Source organism: Bicyclus anynana, chromosome 12 (assembly GCF_947172395.1).
Source record: "Bicyclus anynana chromosome 12, ilBicAnyn1.1, whole genome shotgun sequence".
In the NCBI taxonomy this organism is placed as follows: Eukaryota; Metazoa; Arthropoda; class Insecta; order Lepidoptera; family Nymphalidae; genus Bicyclus; species Bicyclus anynana.
The window spans coordinates 6,848,886-6,868,321 of NC_069094.1; the positions used below are offsets into that span (position 1 = coordinate 6,848,886).

Consider the following 19,436-nt stretch of genomic DNA (forward strand, 5'->3'; position numbering starts at 1 on the left):
TACTTGAAACAAAACAAAGGTATTGCACCAGTGCTTTTAAAGTTCCCTATTGTTCATTTGCAAAGCAGTGCTTAGATGGCACAACGGACTATTCATCACAAAACTACGTTATAATCTGAGATTCATGAACAACTAGTGTAAAAAATACTATTATAAATTAACACTTAAGCGGACATTACTAAAGACAAAAATAAAACCACTTGCTCACATTAATATTGTATTTATTTATTCAGAATCCTTGTTTGTAAAGTTTGAAACTTACACATAATTTCTGTTTAAAAAAAATATACATACGGCTACAAAAAGTACTGTTCCTGCAATGTATAGTTAAAATTAAATTAAAATAAATCGTAATTTACAAATTAAGTATCGCAATCACATTCTTATGACCATAAAGTTCACAAATTGTATATTTAAACCATTCTACCTCAGCATTGACGTTAACGTAATATTTACTATAAATAATAGATTTAACATTAATTTTAATAAAGATGAAATTACTAAATATACAATAATTGTCCAAAGAATAATGTTCTATCTACAATATACAGGTAACAAACATCTATCTATGTACATTTTATATTTCGGACTAGTTCACTGTCGTATTCGAAAAGAGTATTGTTTTTTACAAATTTTACAAAAGTGAACACCGAGATTTGTAAGGTATTTTCATTTATAAATTGCAAATAGGTATCCAACTAGGTATTTGTTTTACAATGTATATTGAAACTACTCGAATGGCTGACATGATTTGGCTTTTGGATCGAACGAAGCGAGGTCTTCGAGTTAAAATGGGTGATTTTCAGTTTGGTTATTTGATTGTTAATGTCTTTATTCAAGATCACAAGTTACTTTACAAAATACAAAAAATGAGGGCTTCATAATAAAAGGGTTTATCGAATAAGGGATCATAGGATAAAAAAAAACTTTACAACAGGCGATCATTTTGGCATTCTGAAGGATTATTAAGGAAGAATACAAGTTTCAAAACACAAAATTGCGATATTATGACGTCACACCACAAAAAATAATACGACCTCACATTCTAAGCATTAACGAATTTATTCAAATCGCATCGCAATTTTCTACGATCAGACGTTACGGATCAGAAGTCCCCTTTTTAACCGACTTCAAAAAAGGAGGAGGTTCTCAAATCGAGTGTTGTTTTAGGTTTTTTTTTGTTAACAACGCGAGGAAGGCTTGTTACATACGTTTCTTTATTAATTACTTTTACAATAGAATTACATATTTTTGATCAATAAATTAAATAATATGCTAGATTAAAAACGACCTTTTCTTTAAAGGAATGTTCACGCGGACTGTGGCAGAGAATTAACATACGTATGAAATCGTAATAAATACATACGCGTTGAACATATTCGCATTTTTGTGTTTCGTCCTTTGGAGATTTTGGGTAAAGGAGATGGTCCAAAATTGTATGGAGCCAAGGATCAGTCATTGTATCAATATTTTTGATTACACTAATCTACGAATTTATTTTTTTCGAAATAATATTCATTCTCTCCCAAGAAATGCAACACTATTGAGAGTAATAATGGCGGATTGATGACGTTTTCAATGCAGTAATCGATTTGACGTTTGCTGTCAATTGTCATGTCATAGTTGCTTTAAGGGCGCCATCTTGATAAAACTCAAAACCATAAGTTTTAATTTTGTTTATTTCTTTTTATTTAATTAGATTTATTCACTTTAATAAATTTTAATAAAATGCTTGTATTTTTTAAATTTTAATAATACGGGGTACAAGAGTGGACCTGAAATTGACCATACCATTATTATAAATTCAGTCAAAAACAAAAAAATATAAATTATAGTACGTATAAATTGTTTTCTAATTAGAGATTACAATGTTGTAAAATTTGTCTATATCGGTAATGTGAAAATAGGAATTTGTTAAGGAATATTTGTCATTTGAAAATAAACACTGTCTGAAATTGTTATTGAAATATTGTGCAGTTGTTTGGAAATTGAAGTTAATTTTGAGTTACATTTCTTACAGCTATCTATGAGATACATCAAGTAGTTAGTACACATTGAGTATGTCAATCCTATCTTATTTCAGACACTGATTTTTTTATTGCATGGCACGGAAATTTGTTTTTCCTGAAATTTTGTATCATTATTTAATACATTTAAAAATTTTTGAAGACGAGTTTAAGTTAAACAACTATGATATTTTATATTTCACATTATCAATTTCCATCGAAATATTATTTTTTTAATTATATAAAGTGCGCATGATGGAAACAATTTGGAGTTCACTTTTATATTTAATATCGGCGTAAAATTTTTAATTTCACGTTTAAATTATAATAATGTCACCTAAAACTATTAATTTATGTACATGCGGTATGCCGCATAAAGCTCTCTTAAACAGTTACAAAAATCTTCAACATATATAATAATAATAATTAACCTATCTATTTTTTATGTACAGTTGAATTATTACTATGAAAATTGCTTTACACGCTTTCCATTTTACCATCGACTGGCATACTGCCGACACTTATTAAATGAAATGCATACTTGGACACAATTTATTTTCTGTTCAAAGATAAATAAAAGAGAGATGCGAAAAGCTATGCTTTAAAGATTAGCCAAAATTTTTAAAATATGTGGCGAATCAAAATTATATATATACAAATACATACAATTTCAATTTAAAAACATTTCCCTTCTATAAATTATCATACTAGATATACTTCAAATGTACTAAATTATTATACTAATAAAACTAAGAAACTATATGACTAATAAGTAATGACAGTTTTGAGCTTAGTTTGAACAGAGAATAAATTTTATTAGTATTTATTAGCAACTAAAACTATAACCATGATATGCTTAGGATTAAAAAAAAGATTAATTTTCCAAAGTCAAAATACGTGTCGCTTGGTGGTATTCATTCAGCTAAAAAAATAAAGATGAAGTAGAAAAAAATTACGATAAAATTAAAAAAAAAAATTAAATATAAAAGTTCTGTCGCATTACTTTGAATCCATGGTACAAGTTATATGAATTAAACAGTACTTTAACAAACAGATTTGTTAGGTAATAAAAATAAAATAAAATAAGTCTTTAATGATATTCTCAGTAAAGTTTGGCTAACTAATATATTTGCGTCATTAATTTTTAGAGAACCACACGTTCATAGAAAATATTATAAATTAAAATTTAAAAGTTGATCAGACATTATTCTCAGTCTTATATCTAAAAGTATAAATTTTATAAACATTTTCGACATATTAAAAAGCTTACACCAGTTACATTGGCAAATCATACTATTTTGTATAGTCTAAAAGATCTAAATTCAAAAATTTCCATAGTAAGTTCTATACTGTCTCGCAATTTCACCTAAGTGCGTCATAAAAGTATTAAAAAATTAAATTGGCAGTCGTTAAAGAATCATCGTTTCTGTCACGAAATAAAGAATAATAAGAGCTAATAGAAACCGTTGTTTCTTGAAGTCACTTTAATACTATAAAAAATATTAACTATATAGTACCTCACACTTCAGATTACTAGGCTTCAGATTGAACGGGAGTATCTAAGTCGGTAGAGGCGAGCAAAGACGATTTTGATGCACGCGCCCGCGCGAGTCCCTAGACCGGCGCGGGCGCGGCGGCCCTCGCTCAGGGACGATGGGGATGTCCGGAACTTAATGAAGAACTGCTTACACCAGAGTCGCTACTTTTTTCTGAAGCGCAAGGCTCACCGCCGGCTACGAATTTGACAACGTTTAACTTATGATCAGACTCACAGACATCATCGCGTGCGCCTCCAGGCAGGCCACCGGTTCGTACGTTGCTCTTTTCTCCTATCGTCCCAGGGTACCGTTCGATTCTATCGCACTCAGCGTCATCGGGTTGTCGACGGCGTATGGAGCGCTTAGTTTGCGGTGCCGGCTCAGGTGGCCTGTGTGACTGCTCCTCAGTTCTATGCACAAGTGGTGATGTGCGTACGCGGACACCGCCGACCCCAACTCCGGCCTCGTAGCAGCCGGAGTCTCGAGGGAATTGACGACGACCGAACGGCGAGTCGCCTCCTTCTGAGCTGGAACCACCTCCCTCGCCTTCGCCTTCGCCACCTATATGTGAATTACACTACTTTATTTAATAATACATTGCTATTATAGCACAGACAGAATATAAAACTTTGCCGTTGCAAAAACGAAACTTCTTTTGTGTCAATTTTGTCAAAATTAATTAATTACCTACACATTCAGGTAGCATTTTTCAATGCCCATCTTGTGCAAACACATCATGTCTTAGATTCTTGATAGATGTCAATCTTGTCATTGATTACTTTCTTAAAATGTGTATTTTTTTTAACTTAATTATATAATGAAAGTAAATAATTGTGTTAAATAAATTCCTGCTTTAATATTGCCTGCCAAATTTCGAAAACTTAGTTTTGCTTCATATTAAATGGAATACAAAATATTTCTTGAAAATTTTTCGATTTAGTTATTTTCACATTTCACATATTTTCAACGACGATAATATAATGATTTCTATATTTACAAGACGAGACTTATAAAGTGTTCTTAAAAAAATGTTTTAGGTATCAATCCGAGCACTCATTTTGTTACTGCAATAAGTTACCGACGGCAAAGTCTCAACGTTAAAATACACTGACAGCAATAGGGATGATGACAGTTTTTTAAACTGTATATAAATTAAGAGTATGCCAATAGTAAAACAATTTTCTAAAAGTAACAGGATATCTGCGATCATTACTTTTGGAGCTACAGGGAATTAAAGAGTAAGATTTGCGGTGCTGCCGCGGATCCCTGAAAAACGCTCCATACAAAATGGCACGAACTAGTGACGTCGTTGGCTCGCTGATCGTTAGATTTGGATGGGCGTAAAATTTGATAGATTTTGAAATTTTATAATCTTATTTATTTTGCAAATATCCAAACATTTTTTGCTTTTTTTGTATAATTTTACCCGAATGTATCATAAAAATCAATTTATTCAAACCTAGTCATCATCCCCACAGCAATTCACTGAAAATATTATGCAACTTACATTCAAGCTGGTGCAGCAGTTGTACGGCAGCAAGGATACGCGTACGATGATCAGGAGTCATAATCCCCAAGTAGTCAAGGTCAGAAGGTTCAATCTCTTTAAACAGTTCAATGTCCTCATAACCATTTCTTGAAAATGCAACCATGTACTCCGGTAAGTCTATTCTTCTCAGCAACTCTTCAACTGTTCTTGGTCTAGTCTCCCAAAGTCTTTCGCGGCTTTTACACCACTTCGATGATCTTGATCTCATTGTATCTCGTTCAGATAAAACTTCAACATTAGCGAACTTGAAATTGCCAACTTTATTGTTTAGAACACCTCGCCAGATCCCCGATGCATTCATGTTGATTACTTCTATTATATCTCCTTTCTGTTAACAAAAATGTATAATTATATCATTTAGAAATAAAATATAACATAAATATGATGTTACTCCATAATACAAAAATGTTAAAAATTGTTATAGCTTCGTTCAGAAATAAGAAAAATATTAGAATATTATCTTCAATTTAAAAACCGCTATACTCGTACACACTGTCACCTGGCTCTGCGGTTATAGACAAATTCTATCGGTAGTATCGTACTGTACAATGACGTTAGCTGTCACTATTAATATGTACCTATATCATTAGTAGCATTGTAATTTGTGGTAAATTATATTTATAAATCTTGTTACCAACCTAATAATAATAATATAATCAAATAAAAACATTGTCTATCGTTTCATTATTCTCAGTACTTTACCTTGTATCTCAAAGCATCCTTTTCATAGATATTGGGGAGATAATCGACAAGGGCCCGAGCGCGGCACAGCATTTGAGGTACCAGAAGACTCCGCCCCGCTGGACTTAATTCTATGTTTTCTTCTGCCGAGAGAGACGAATGATTACTACCGGCACGAACCAATGCCTGGGTGCCTGTACATAAATATGAGGTTGCTTAAGGGTCTAAATAACATGCCATCTTTAGCCATGACGTTCAATGAAATCAGAAATACCTGCGCTCACACGGTTGGACTGGGATTTGTTGCTGTTACTTTAAGCTCATGTTTTAGTAGGAAATTTGAGATTAGCTGTGGGGAGGTATTTATTACATATATATACATACAATCTGTTACATAATGGGCATTATGGTACAAAGAAAGGAAAGACAAACTTATTTACAAATGTTTTTATATTACACAAACAAAAACTTAATAAATCCACTCACTACTGCCTGAGCCGCTGGGAAGACTTTCAAAAGAACTGTTAGAACATGGAAACGCTTGGTCGCCACTCGTCCGACGATCCAAGGGCAAATCTGGACCTCTTTCTTGTCTTAATCTTGATATCTTTCGTTGCACATCTTGTCTCAAGCCTCGCACTTTGCCGGCCAAGTTTGAAATTCCTTCACATTCCTCGGCTGACTGAAAAAATAGGCAAAAGGTACTAAATGGGACAAAAATTAAATGCAATTTGTATTTTTGTCAGCTTTATTAACTTCATCATGCTTACTTAAAAATAAATCTTCCATTACCTTGTGTACGGTTGCTATGTGTTGTGAATCTGTTTCGCTCTCTTGATCTTCGTAATCCGATGACGCGGGCGATAAGGGGTCGATGCCTATCCGATAACCTGGCATTTGCCTGTAGCCTCTTCTGCAATCTCTTTCCGATCGACTCGATTCAAGCGAAATGCCCGACAACCTCGAGCCTATAGATTGGATATCGGATGCGGCGTAATCCTCGCTTTCCCTATCTCTGGCAGTTCGCAAGGGTATCACAGTGGTCGGGTAGGGTCCGCTTTGCGGGATTATTAATCCTCTCCGAGGGGCTCTCGCTAAGCTTATATCGCCGGCACTTCTCAGAGATATAACTCCTTCACCTCTGGGTTCGTTTCGAAGATTGAGTGTAAAACAAACACGTCCATTTTGGAAGGAAGCCGCCGGCGCTCCACCTCCCATTAGAAAGTCTTCAGGGTCACTTTCGTACGGCGGTTCATCGTACCAGTGCCCTCTTCCGGAGAGTCCTCTCGCTTCATCGTCATACATATACGTATCGTCTGTAAACGAGTCTTCAATTAGCTTGAATGGCGTAGCGTTTAATAGTGCAAATAAAAATAATTATACGTGCTAACATAATTGCGAAAAAAGTTTACCGTTAATTTCCCTCTTACAAACTGGCGCTTTCACTGATAACACTGCGAATAAGCTGTTTACGAACATCGGAAGCCGTGCGTGGTTGATGCAAAACATTTTTAAAAAACAATCATGCATTTAGCATTTTGTCGCAAATTAAACATACGTATTTCTTGATGGAGATGAGTTCACTACCGTTTTTTCCGTTTTAAATGCAACACAATTTTTTTGTAGTCGCTTGTGATAAAAACGATTAGGTAAACACAATTGTTTTATGATTGATGAAGACAAATGCACATCGAAAGCATACCGAATGAAATGTGATGCCTGACGATAAATCAATAGACATTGAACATTATCAAGAATAAGCATTCCGCAACGTTGACCAATAAATTAAACGTCAAAACATCGTGCAAGCAACATGCCTCAAAATAAATCATAACTTTCTTTACATTCTTCAATATTTTGACTCTTTTTTAGCGTACACTGAAGCATAAACGAAAAAAAGTAGCTTTAAAAAAATATAGTCAAAATATTTAAAGGCGACTGTACATTTACACAGTAGTGGGTATCATTTATTAGTTTAGTTTTTTATTATCAACCGGCATATTCACTACATTTGACGTGTGTTAGTGATCATATACGACCAACTAGCTGTTGTTAGTAATTCTCATGATATTCACTGTTTATTCAATGCTAACTGATCAAAATTGAGATTAAAATATGTAAAAAATATCATTCTGTGGCTATGGACAACCATTCGTGTATATCTTAAAGTAGGTAGATGACATTGCCCAGTTGACATTGTGATTTTTGTACTAATTGTATTTTTTTTATTTTTGTCTTTTTTAACAATGGGCTTTACGGAATACGAAAAATGCGGCTGTTATTGACTTGATATTAATTATCTAACATACGTTAAAGTTACTGAATTGGCCGGCTGGTGTATACAAATTTTGAAATGAATGAATGAAACAAATGAAATGTTAACTTGGCAAATAAGTAGTTATTTTAAACCACTTATGTAAGCAAAATCTTGTAAACGTTATTGTTATAACATTTCTTGTTTTATAAATTGATTTTCTTTCAGTATATGTATTTCAGCATAAGTTTTAACCATAAACCTTAGTGAACAGCATTTTTTCAAAATTCAAACTATATTTTACAGAAATCAGGATATTTGATTTATCTATAATAAATATTCAAATATTAAATATTTACCAAACTGAATCTATATCGAACCAAATTAAGTTGTTATACAAGTAAAAATTACACAATTTACTTGACGATGATGTTTTAAAAAGGTAAGTCTGTTCAATAAAGCTTTTATATTTTTATAATAAAATGGGTGATAATAATGTAATCTACATGACAATCCACACAAATACAAACCTCCAAATGGGCCGCGAACTCCATCTCGCCCCATATTCATAAGACCGTGTCTTATATCCCGTAATATCTGAAAAAAATATAAATATTAAATTATGCAGTTATGTTGACTGTACCTTTAGGTATAATTTTCATCCTTTAGTTTCTTTTTTGAATACATAAAATATCGGCAGGGATTGAACAAAATACACATTTCAACCATAAAAAAGTTTTGTTTCAAGAGACAGAAAAATACTTTTGAACGTCAGATACATATTTATTTATTGTTAACATCTTATTTATCAACGCAATTCAGCTCTGGACAAAGTCTAGTAGGTTTGTTAGTCCAGTTGCTATAAACATTTGAACATGCAAACTAACCGAGAAAGCTGAATTTTGTATATGACTTTGGGAAGGCCCAGAAATGCTTAACTTCAAAGATTTCCTATGTGTATCATCCAGTCATCTTGAAAAAAGGATTGCATTCAGGTTTTTCTCTTTAGATTACTCTCTAAGACTTAGTTCTGCGTTGAGAGTTGATATAACAATTTTGATTCAATACTTTTTTAATGCTCTATAAGTTCTACATAAAAAATCTTGGTCGACAATTTGAAGATAAGCTTAAGTAGACTCTATAAATAAAAATCAATGTTTCTTCTTAAGTCTCCTACATTACTAAAAATTTCAATTTATGATGAAACATTGGTAAATAGTTCACAACAACACAACGTTTACGGAATGATAATAAGCACTGCGCAAATATAATTTTATAATATATTATGCATAAATTTCGTGAATAAAATGCAAATAATGAAGCAAATATCGTAAAAATTGTGAAACACTTAATGCCAAAAAATAAAAGTATAAAAAGATCAGATAAGGCGATTCATTTGAAAGTGAGAATTCAATAATACCTACAGAGAGTATATAAGGTGAAAAGTACCATAAAGTTCCTTCGTAATGACGTTATAATTTAAGGCTAACGACAGGTATCTAATTTGCATAACCATTGAACGCCGAAGCGATCAGGGTTTTTTGCGAGAATTTATAATGAAAGAGGTACAAAATTTGTTAGCTCTGACATCATTATTCTATTATGGATGCAACGTGAACGGAGTGATTTCAAAATAATTTAAATATAAGCGCATAGTATGCAACTTTTATATACTAATATTATAAAGAGGAAATATTTGATTGTTTGTTTGCATTAAATAGGCTCTGAAGCTTCTGAGTCGATTAGAAAAAATCCTTGACTATTGGGGACTTGATACACTATCCCCGAGTGCTAAACTATATTTTATGCCCGTATTCCAGCGAGAACGGAAACCACGCGTGTGGAACCGCGCGGTGTCTGCTAGTAATAAATAAGTTGGCCTGAATCATAATAAAGATCATGATCCACCTGGGTATTGTGAAAGCCCACTACAGGGGTTACAATGAGCTGGATTGACCGATACAAAACCGCTCTACATGGTTCACTCCACGAATGTGCTAGGAGAGCTAAAATACGGGAGGAATGGCGACGAATTGTGAGCCTTGTCACCACCCGTAAATGAAGACCACGACCACGATTCTGTCACGAGTGTAGCGATAAAGAAGAATAGGGGTTTTTACCGGCTCCCTCTTATATGGAGATTTAGAAGTTATATCCACCACGTTGTTTCAATATGGGCTATGAGCTTAGAGTGATAATTTTTGATGTTGATTATAATGATCGGGTCCGACGGCTTAACGTATCTACTCTCCGAGACTCAGAGGTGTACCACCACTAATTTACCAATTTCGGGCGTCTTAGACTGAGAAAAAAGAAACTCTTTGTTTGAAGGAAAAGATAGACTGACCCAGGGCCACGTAAAGTCATTACTGGATTAACAATGTTCTCTTATGACGTCATAATCGTTAATTGATCACATGACTTCACTATTGACATCCTCTAGATATTATTAAAATAAAAAACAAAATATGTATGTTCATTCTTAAAAGTACTCATCTTTAATAGGATTATGATAAAAAATAAATGTAGTGAAAGAAAAATACGTAAATAATTTTGCAAATTACGCTTGTGTAGAGGCATTTCCAAACACGGCTATAAATATTCAGACACTGTAATAAAAAGACCACTTTGGCGTAAGTAGAAAAGTATTGAACGTTAAGTTAATTTATGCACGCTCTGTTACTGAACCGGTGCACAAATGGGAGAGGATTTGCTCCTCTGCTCGGCCAAATTAGATTTCATGTCGTAGAACAAAATTGCGTTTTTGTTACTTGTTCCTGTACATATTATTTTTTATTTTCCTATACTACGTTCTATCAAATAGTAAAATGATATTTTTCTATTCATATTAATATTATAAAATAAATAAAGGTAAAGTGAGGTTTTAGGAGTATGATTAAGTTAGAAGTGAGATTTTGAAAATTCTTGTGAGTGACATAGGTGTTCTTGTGCTCGAGTTCTTCTAAAAATTACGAAATAAATTAAGCAGATGTATTACCACCCTGAGCCGTGATAGCCCAGCAGATATGACCTCTGCCTCCGATTCCGGAGGGTGTGGGTTCAAATCCGGTCTGGGGCATGCACCTACCAACTTTTTTCAGTTGTGTGCATTTTAAGAAATTAAATGCCTCAAACGGTGACGGAAAACATCGTGAGGAAACCTGCATATCTGAGAATTTTCTTATTTCTCTGCGTGTGTGAAGTTTGCCAATCCGCATTGAGCCAGCGTGGTGGACTATTGGCCTAACTCCTCTCATCCTGAGAGGAGACTCGAGCTTAGCAGTGAGCCGAATATGGGTTGATAACGAATTACCACCCATACCAAAAATGAAACAATACTAAGGCACGCGAAATGACAGTTACAAATTTCTTCTCCGGGACCGGCAATGTGATCGCAGTTAGCATAAATACACTAACACAATATACTGAATTACTTCGTAAGGCCATTGGTAATCCTTCTCGACTACTCGTATGTTCAAGAGGTCTGGAGTTGGAGTATTGAACCGTGATACAAAAAACATGAGATTTTCTTTCTCCAAGGCAACTAACTCTCAATAGCAGTCAGAGTTCCAAAGTCCGTGAGATGAGATGTAATACCCTAAGTCAATAGTATAAAAGCAATAGTGTATTTAGTGATAGTGATCGTTACGCAAACAAACATAACCCTAAGCTTTCAAAATTGTATTGCAGCAGGGTTGTGGGTTTAGGTTCCACGTCCTAAACAAAAACTAATACAATTTGATTCCTACTAACTAAAACTACTAAAAGATACTACTAAGAGGACTAAAAGATTTTTTGTTCACCTACCTACATTTCGTGTCATTTAAGATATGATACTAAAGCCAAACTCGATGTGGAATGTTTATCAACAAACAAATTGAAAATGACGGTAGTAAGCGTATGTCAATAAATTCCTGCTTTACTTATAATGTACCTATTAGTTGGTTATAAAATGTTGTTAAAAATATATTAACTACCTATATTTCGCTTCGCTTTGGCTTGTGTGCAGTTCTTTCCTATCCCTACCCCTACCCTTTCCCTACTCCTACCCATACCCTACCCTAGCCCTACCCATAAAACAGTTGTAAATCAGGCTTTTCCATGAAACATGAACACAATCTAATAAAAAAAACACTGAGCGCAGTTTGGTCGGCCAGTATTATTAATATTATCGTTAATCATACAATATTCCAAATATATTCCACACGGAATTGAAACTTTCCTGCGATACGGAATAATATTGTACTGTAGGAAAATTGTTTATCACTGCTGTAAAATTTACAACTGTAAATATTTGATATTGAATTTTATTACAATGCAATTAAAGTTTCTTTTTGAACGCGATGAACGCTGACTTTATGCTTTTGGTTTTCAAGAATAGTCGATTTACGAGCTAACGACGAACGAAATGTAGTCAGTAAAGGGCTTCCAAAGTTTCGTAGAGAAGCGATACAAGTGCCTCTAATAGGCTTAGTTCGAGATTAGGGCATGATTAGCCGAGGCTCAACTCACATGCCTATCCCAGTAAGATTAAAGGTTCTTTCACGTTACATTAAATAACTTGTTAGCTAAAAGTTACATTAATTACTTCAAAATTTATCTGAAAATGACAGTAAGTAGTAATTATAATAGATTAAAAATAAATTATATTTGGCGTCTGTAATAAAAAGAATATTATCCATTTTTTAAATCATAATCTATACTAGAGTTTGTTTGTTTGTTTGATTGAACGCGCTAAACTCAGAAACTACTGGTCCGATTTGAAAAATTCTTTCAGTTTTAGATAGCCTATTTATCGAGGTAGGCTACAGGCTATATATTATCCCCGTAGTCCTACAGGAACGGGATTCACACGGGTGAATCCGCGCGGCGTCAGCTAGTATAGATAAATTTGCTGACAAGCTACAGTCAGTATTTGAATTAACTGCTCTATGGTTCTTGTACTGACAAGTCGATCTTATCATAGATTTAAGTGGATATAAGTAGGCGTAAGTATCTTACTAATACCTAAATTAATTTTAATGTTCAATAATACTACTATGACCCTTACGTGAGTCGAAATAAAAGAAAGTTATTATTTTTTTTTAATTTTCCCCTTCCTTAAACACTGTACTGTATTAAGAGTATATTTAAGTATATACATAGTGATAAAATATTTTGTGCACTAAATAAACACAAATTAAAACAACAAAAATGAAGCAAAATCATGAATTATTAGAAACAGTTGTTACTACAATTGATTTTTCTCTCCAGAGAATTTGTTCGAAATAGACGTCGAAGTAATAAAACTGTTGTTTAGTGCCAAACTATATTAAAGTTTACCGCAGTTTTACATTAAAAGGTAAAGCGATTTAGCGTTTAGCGTTCCAGTACGATGCGTAGAAACCGAAACTACTACTACTATCTACTACGTTAGCCCGCTTCCATCTTAGATTGCATCATCACTTACCATAAGGTAAGATCGTAGTCAAGGGATTTAAAGAAAAAAAATTAAAGAAACATTTTCCAAGTAAAATGTTTGTGATATATAGACATAGACAGGGCCAAAAATATGAAGTTATTAGTACGAAGAGAAAGAAACAATCTCCCACAGATTAATCAATACTAGGCAGATGGAGCGCACGGAACACGACGGTGTCGTACCCGTCACATATACAAAATTGAAAAACAAATACATTCTCGAGTCAGTACGATAAGAGGCGTCGCATCAGTTATGTTCAATATTATTCAAGATAAATAGCGTCTTATGTTTTAAATATTTTAAAAACTATGAAACAAGATGCAGTATTTTTTTATTGGATAATAATCATTATTATAATAATTTACCTAATTGTTGTAAGTGTTAAATTTTGAAATACAAATTATGAAAGCAGTTTGTTTATGCGGATGTCAAAGAGACGCGTGATTTTTTTTTTTATTAGTGTCACCGGCTTCAGCACGCAGTTTGTAAAGATTCACTCTGGTTACTCTGTGCAATCTCCAAAAAAATTTCATGTGTGAAATAGAATATGTATTTCAAACTTATAAATATCTACATACCTCTTCCTGTTCTCTCGCTAGCTTGTCTTTTTTCTTCATTGCTTCCTGAACTTTTAACTGAAACAAACAATCTTGTTTATTTTTTTGTTAATACACTGGTTTATCTTCATTTTAATTAACGTAGTTACTTAAATTAATGGCACATAAACAATTCGTAATATTGCTAAATTTATATTTAACACAACAAATATTAAACACAATTCTAACACGTTTAAACATACATTGCAAAATTGTATTAAGCTTTAAGCAAAAATAATAAATTTAATGTATCAAATTAATAACTATTTAATTATTTGTGCGCACATTTTTACCTACTAATGATGAAAAAAATATTAAATGACAATAGGCAAAAAAAATGTATGTAAGAAAAAAATTTAAATCCAACTTATTTGCGAGTATTACAAAAAGCACTAGTTAAGTGTGTACTTAAGTAAGCTTTCAAATACTTAAAATATCTGAAGTACGCTAACGAATGATATTCAGTGAATGTTCTTCGAAGTTTTCTTTTAACTTTATGAGAAAACGATAAATAATTTTCTACAAAATTTGTCCTTAGGAATACAAATCTAACAAAGTAAACAAAACAGCATGCTTACATGCACTCAAAACTCGTGCATACGTGCAACAATCGACTAAAGTGTTTTTCAGATAGCATGAGTACGGTAACAGTTCCCTTAAGACGTTCATAACACGTACTATTATCGTAAATTGTGGCAAACTTTCAAGAGTGAAGCCAACTGTCACCTTACCCATGCTATTTAAAACCACTAAATGCAAAAGTGCGTGCAACATATTCTCATACTATGTTACAAAAAGTGATTACATCGTTTCACCGATATACAACATCAAAATGAAAAATAGAAATATATGTAGGCGTTAAAAACAATATAGATCCACCTCCTTTCTTTGAGCATACCAAATATGTAAACCAAAGTGAGTATGCAATGAAAATTTTGAATTTTGAATTCTGTTATGACTCTGTTGGCAAAAATATAATTAAATTTAAACCTAGAACCGCATAATGTATTATTTTAGTATTTTTCCTATAAAATATAGTAATACATTTTAAATGCAGACATAATCGCTAAAGCTTGCTAAATAGAAGCATGATTTTTTTTTTGCTAAATGGGCATTAGTTGTATATTTCTCAACGATAATTTAAGCATTTTGCCATCCAGAGCATAACAGAAAAGTTTTCCTGCGTTGATGGTTTGAGAGATAATGTATTTAAAACACTAGTCCATTAAAAATATAAAAGTTTCCCATAATGTACGTCGCCTAAGTTGAGTAAAGTCTATATAAGCTGATAACGATTAATTTCAATATACTAATACATCCTAATACTTAATTAAGAGTAGTTGAGTGTTAGTAAGTTTTTCTCAAACAGAATCTCTCAAAACCAGGACATTGCAGGAAAACGTAAGCTCACCCTATGAATCGTTTCTTCGAAGGTGTTTGGTTGGGCGGCACTCATTTGAAAGAAGCGGAGGCGGTCATAGTCTCTGGGGTCAACCATTGACCTCAGAGCTGTATCAGGGCCAGGGCCGAGGCCCAGGCCACTTTGCAGGACGCTGTCTGGTGTGTCAACCTGGGGGAAAGGTTATTATTATTACACTAGTCTACGTACTACTAAATTCACGTAGAAATGATTTTTACAATAAATATTATGGGCGTCTAAAAATTACAACACACGTTATTTATATTGGACAAATACACTGTTACACACTTATAGACGTTATAAATGTAAGTTAAAACAAAATGGTAAGCCAATATTTATTATAATTATTATTATAGAACCGTATTCTGTATTGGACTAAATTAATCTTAAGTTTACTATAATATTATTTTGCTAAGCACTACTTATTTACATTTTAAGTAACAATCATCAATTTATCGTAAAGCTAACCTATTACTTCACAAACACTCTTATTGCTATTTCTACTGCTAAAAGTAATATTCCAGCTATATTTATTTTTTATACTTTACAATTTTATTTATAATAAACACATTTTTCATTTCAACTTTTTCGGCTAAGCAAAACGTCTTAAAAGTAGGTTAGGTAAGCATCTAATTTTTAAATAGACCCTCAGATTTCTGTCTATAATTTAACCTAAAAGTGTTATGTCATCACAATTTTTTTACTCAAGACAACACTTAAGAAAGAGATTCAGCAAGATCATCCTGTAATTTTATAAGTTTAACAGTTTGAGTAATTTATCAGCACCAATAAGACATTTTCCATAAAATTCATAATAATACAAGTTAATGAAGTTGACTCTGGTATGAAAAAAACTTTTTTAAAAATCATGGCGGCGTAACGGAAAAGATTAATTAGGCTCCATACAAAGACAGACAACAACTTATGTGCCAATGACATATTTCTTTATATATAAACACAAAAACGGCAAAAACGATTTCAATTGTCTAAATGATTGAGATGTTGCATTTGTTCATCATACATAACCAAGTCCATTTTTAGTATTTATTACTACATATAATAAAGTATGTATTACTATACTTATAATTATAAAAAATAAAATAAAAATAAATACAACTTTGTGAACTCTATTCAGATCATACATATTATGTACACCGGTTTAGATGTATGAAAGTTTGTAAAATTTTAAAAAAGTTTTAGCAGGTGAAAGGTTTATTCCTAAAATAACTATTTAATTGTTCTAATTTCGTATGTAATAATTCGATGGAGCCGGCTGCACACTCAGAAAAAGATGACGTCATGCGTTGTTCCCTCGCTCTAGGGCTGCCAACTTTTTTTACAAGAAATAAAGTATATTCTGGTCTATGAAAATTATTAAACAGTATTTTAGAAAACCGGACATTTTCTTTTGAAAAATGCAACCAGTCCATCGGTATTTTCTTATGACGTTGTCACGTTCAAGTATCGTTAGTAAGTCGACTTTACAGACAACCGATTTTTTTTGTCATTTCATCAAATCATCTTTGATCCAGCTCACGTAATGCAACACAGTTTTGACGTTTCTGTCATAATAGCAAGAATTTCTAGCTATTTTCACGAGATACATAGTACTTTTTCCAAGTTCATAATTTTAACTGGTATTATACACCTTCATAAGTCGAAATTACTGGCATTGTAAATCCTATTAAGAATTTGAAAAAATATAACGTGAAAAAAATATTGTTTAAATCTCTCATCACACACATATCAACGAAATTAATAAGAAAATGGAAATGGATTTCACAAAGGCATTATCGTAATGTCAATGTATGTGAAAATGATAGGACTATAAATTTTAGAGCGTCCGAGTTAGGTTCCGGGTAGTACAGAAATGGTCCTCGTCTATTCACATTATTCCCTTATCAAGTGCGAAGTTAATGGGCGAGCATTGTGCTGGCTATGATTAATTGATTCGTGCCTATAAAACCTCATTGTGATGCAGATATCCTTAGCGTTTTTCGTTGACTGCGAGTGATTGATGGTGGATTTCCTGAACTTTGTAGGTAAGTATTGCATTTTTTATTTGTTTTTTTTTTTTTATGGTAACAAAATATATTTTAGTTAAAGTTTGATTGGCTCATATAATATCTATCGATGCAGACAAATACCAAAGACACAGTAGAGATGCGTTGACTGTTATTTTTACAACAAACTTTTATTTACTACATACTTTATCCGTTTTGTATATACAGGATGCTGGGGAGTATCTCCCATAACCCTGGGGCTATATTCTTTACCGAAAGTTAATTAAAAATGTTAAAGGAACATTTGTTCTAAAATTAATATTTTCTATAAATTAATAATTTCTTTTGTAAATAGATCTTAAAATGTGACCCTTATACGCAACCTTATCATTATGACGTAGCCAAGTTTTACGTATTTTAAAATGCAAGGATAGATAAAAGCATTTGTTACATGGATAGTTGGAATTATTTGAATTACTTTGTATAAAAACAGAAAAAAATTTAATTTTTTAGTAAAAAAATATTAGTTACGCAGTTTGGCTCCGATAAATGGACTCGCTAACACCATGAAGTTAAGGGAAATACTCCCGAGCACCCTGTATATGCATTCATATTGTATCTTATTTAACGAAAATATATTTATTTTGTCATTGATAATAATGAACCAGAATATCGTTTAATTTAATGCTGTACATTCTAAAGGAAAATCATATTATTTTAACATTACAGACTAGACTTGGTCTACATTTAATTGATGCTGGTTTTAATATGGAATATAGACCTAATAAACTCTCACGTAACTAAGGTACAAAGAAAGTAATCTATGTCAGAAGCGTGTACTAACTATGAAAATATTACTACAGTAAACTTGATAAATGTTCTCCAAGGAATAAATAACTTTTGTAGTTTAGAAACTTTGAGCACCGCTTTGCCAGAGTATCCTTTGTTGTGTGGGGAAATATCAGAAAAGCCAAACTTTAAACTCAATTAAGATTATATTATAAATAGGGTCATTTAGCCCGCCAACCCGTATTGGTGCAACGTGGTGGGTTTAAGCTCCATATTCTTCATATATCAAATTCGAAAATTATTTAAAGAAATTAACATAGGGTACATTAAAGCAATTTGTTTCTGAGTAGTAAAAAAAGGTCAACTCGTGAGTGAAGCCACGGAAAATAGCTAGTAGAAAATGACATTATTGTAATCACAGAGTAAAGAATGATCTAGAGTGAGTCTTTACAAGCAGCGTGGCGAAGCCGGTGAAATCCACAAAAAAACGTCACGTCAAGGAGACCTTGACATCCGCATATACAAACTTTTTTGATAGTAATTTGTATTTCAAAATTTAACACTAACAACAATTACGTAAATTAATATAATAACACAGATAATAATCAGTAATTACCAATTAAAAAATAATCCATCTTAATTCTTTAGTTTTTACCCGACTGCAAGAAGGGTTATTGTATTTAAAATATTTAAAAACACAAGACACCATTTTTTTTGAATACCATTGAAAGTTACAGATGCGACGCTTCGTGTCGTACTGACTCGAGAATGTATTCGTTTTTGAATTTTGTATTCGGAGCGGCTACGACACCGTCGTGTTCCGAGCGCTCTATCTGTTTAATCTGTGATTGTAATAAAAATAACTTATAAGAGTGACATAATATTAAGTACCATAATAAACTTTATATCCTGCTTCCAAATGATAAATCCTGTCAAAAGCAATATTAAAGTGAGTAAATCACTAGATATATATTATACTATAATGTTTAACTACTACTATTAGGTATACTTTACATAGTTCAACCGATTGCTTTTACTTCACTCATGACACTTCTTTGGTGAAAATATATCATTATCCGGTAAATATTTTGTCTGTTACTATTTCTAACCTTTATATAGCAAATTTAATGTTGATTAGA

At 32.6% G+C, this 19,436-nt stretch overlaps 1 protein-coding gene across 6 annotated transcripts in view; it reads right to left on the reverse strand.

Moving 5' to 3' along the window:
• Positions 1–204: 204 nt before the first annotated feature.
• The window catches only part of LOC112055865 (uncharacterized), a 156,395-nt gene continuing 137,163 nt past the window's right edge, over positions 205–19,436 (reverse strand). Inside the window, exons 6-13 of one of the 6 annotated variants that reach the window (XM_052884869.1) lie at positions 15,497–15,655; positions 14,068–14,124; positions 8,559–8,625; positions 6,567–7,090; positions 6,261–6,456; positions 5,796–5,917; positions 5,052–5,421; positions 205–4,105 (exon numbers count right to left, since the gene is read on the reverse strand). In XM_052884869.1, the coding sequence (XP_052740829.1) occupies positions 3,651–4,105; positions 5,052–5,421; positions 5,796–5,917; positions 6,261–6,456; positions 6,567–7,090; positions 8,559–8,625; positions 14,068–14,124; positions 15,497–15,655 (1,950 nt within the window). In that variant the 3' untranslated portion in view covers positions 205–3,650. Of the gene's footprint in view, positions 4,122–5,051; positions 5,422–5,795; positions 5,969–6,260; positions 6,457–6,566; positions 7,091–8,558; positions 8,626–14,067; positions 14,125–15,496; positions 15,656–19,436 lie in introns of all 6 variants that reach the window. The other 5 variants (XM_052884867.1, XM_052884871.1, XM_052884870.1 and 2 more) reach the window with 5 other exon arrangements.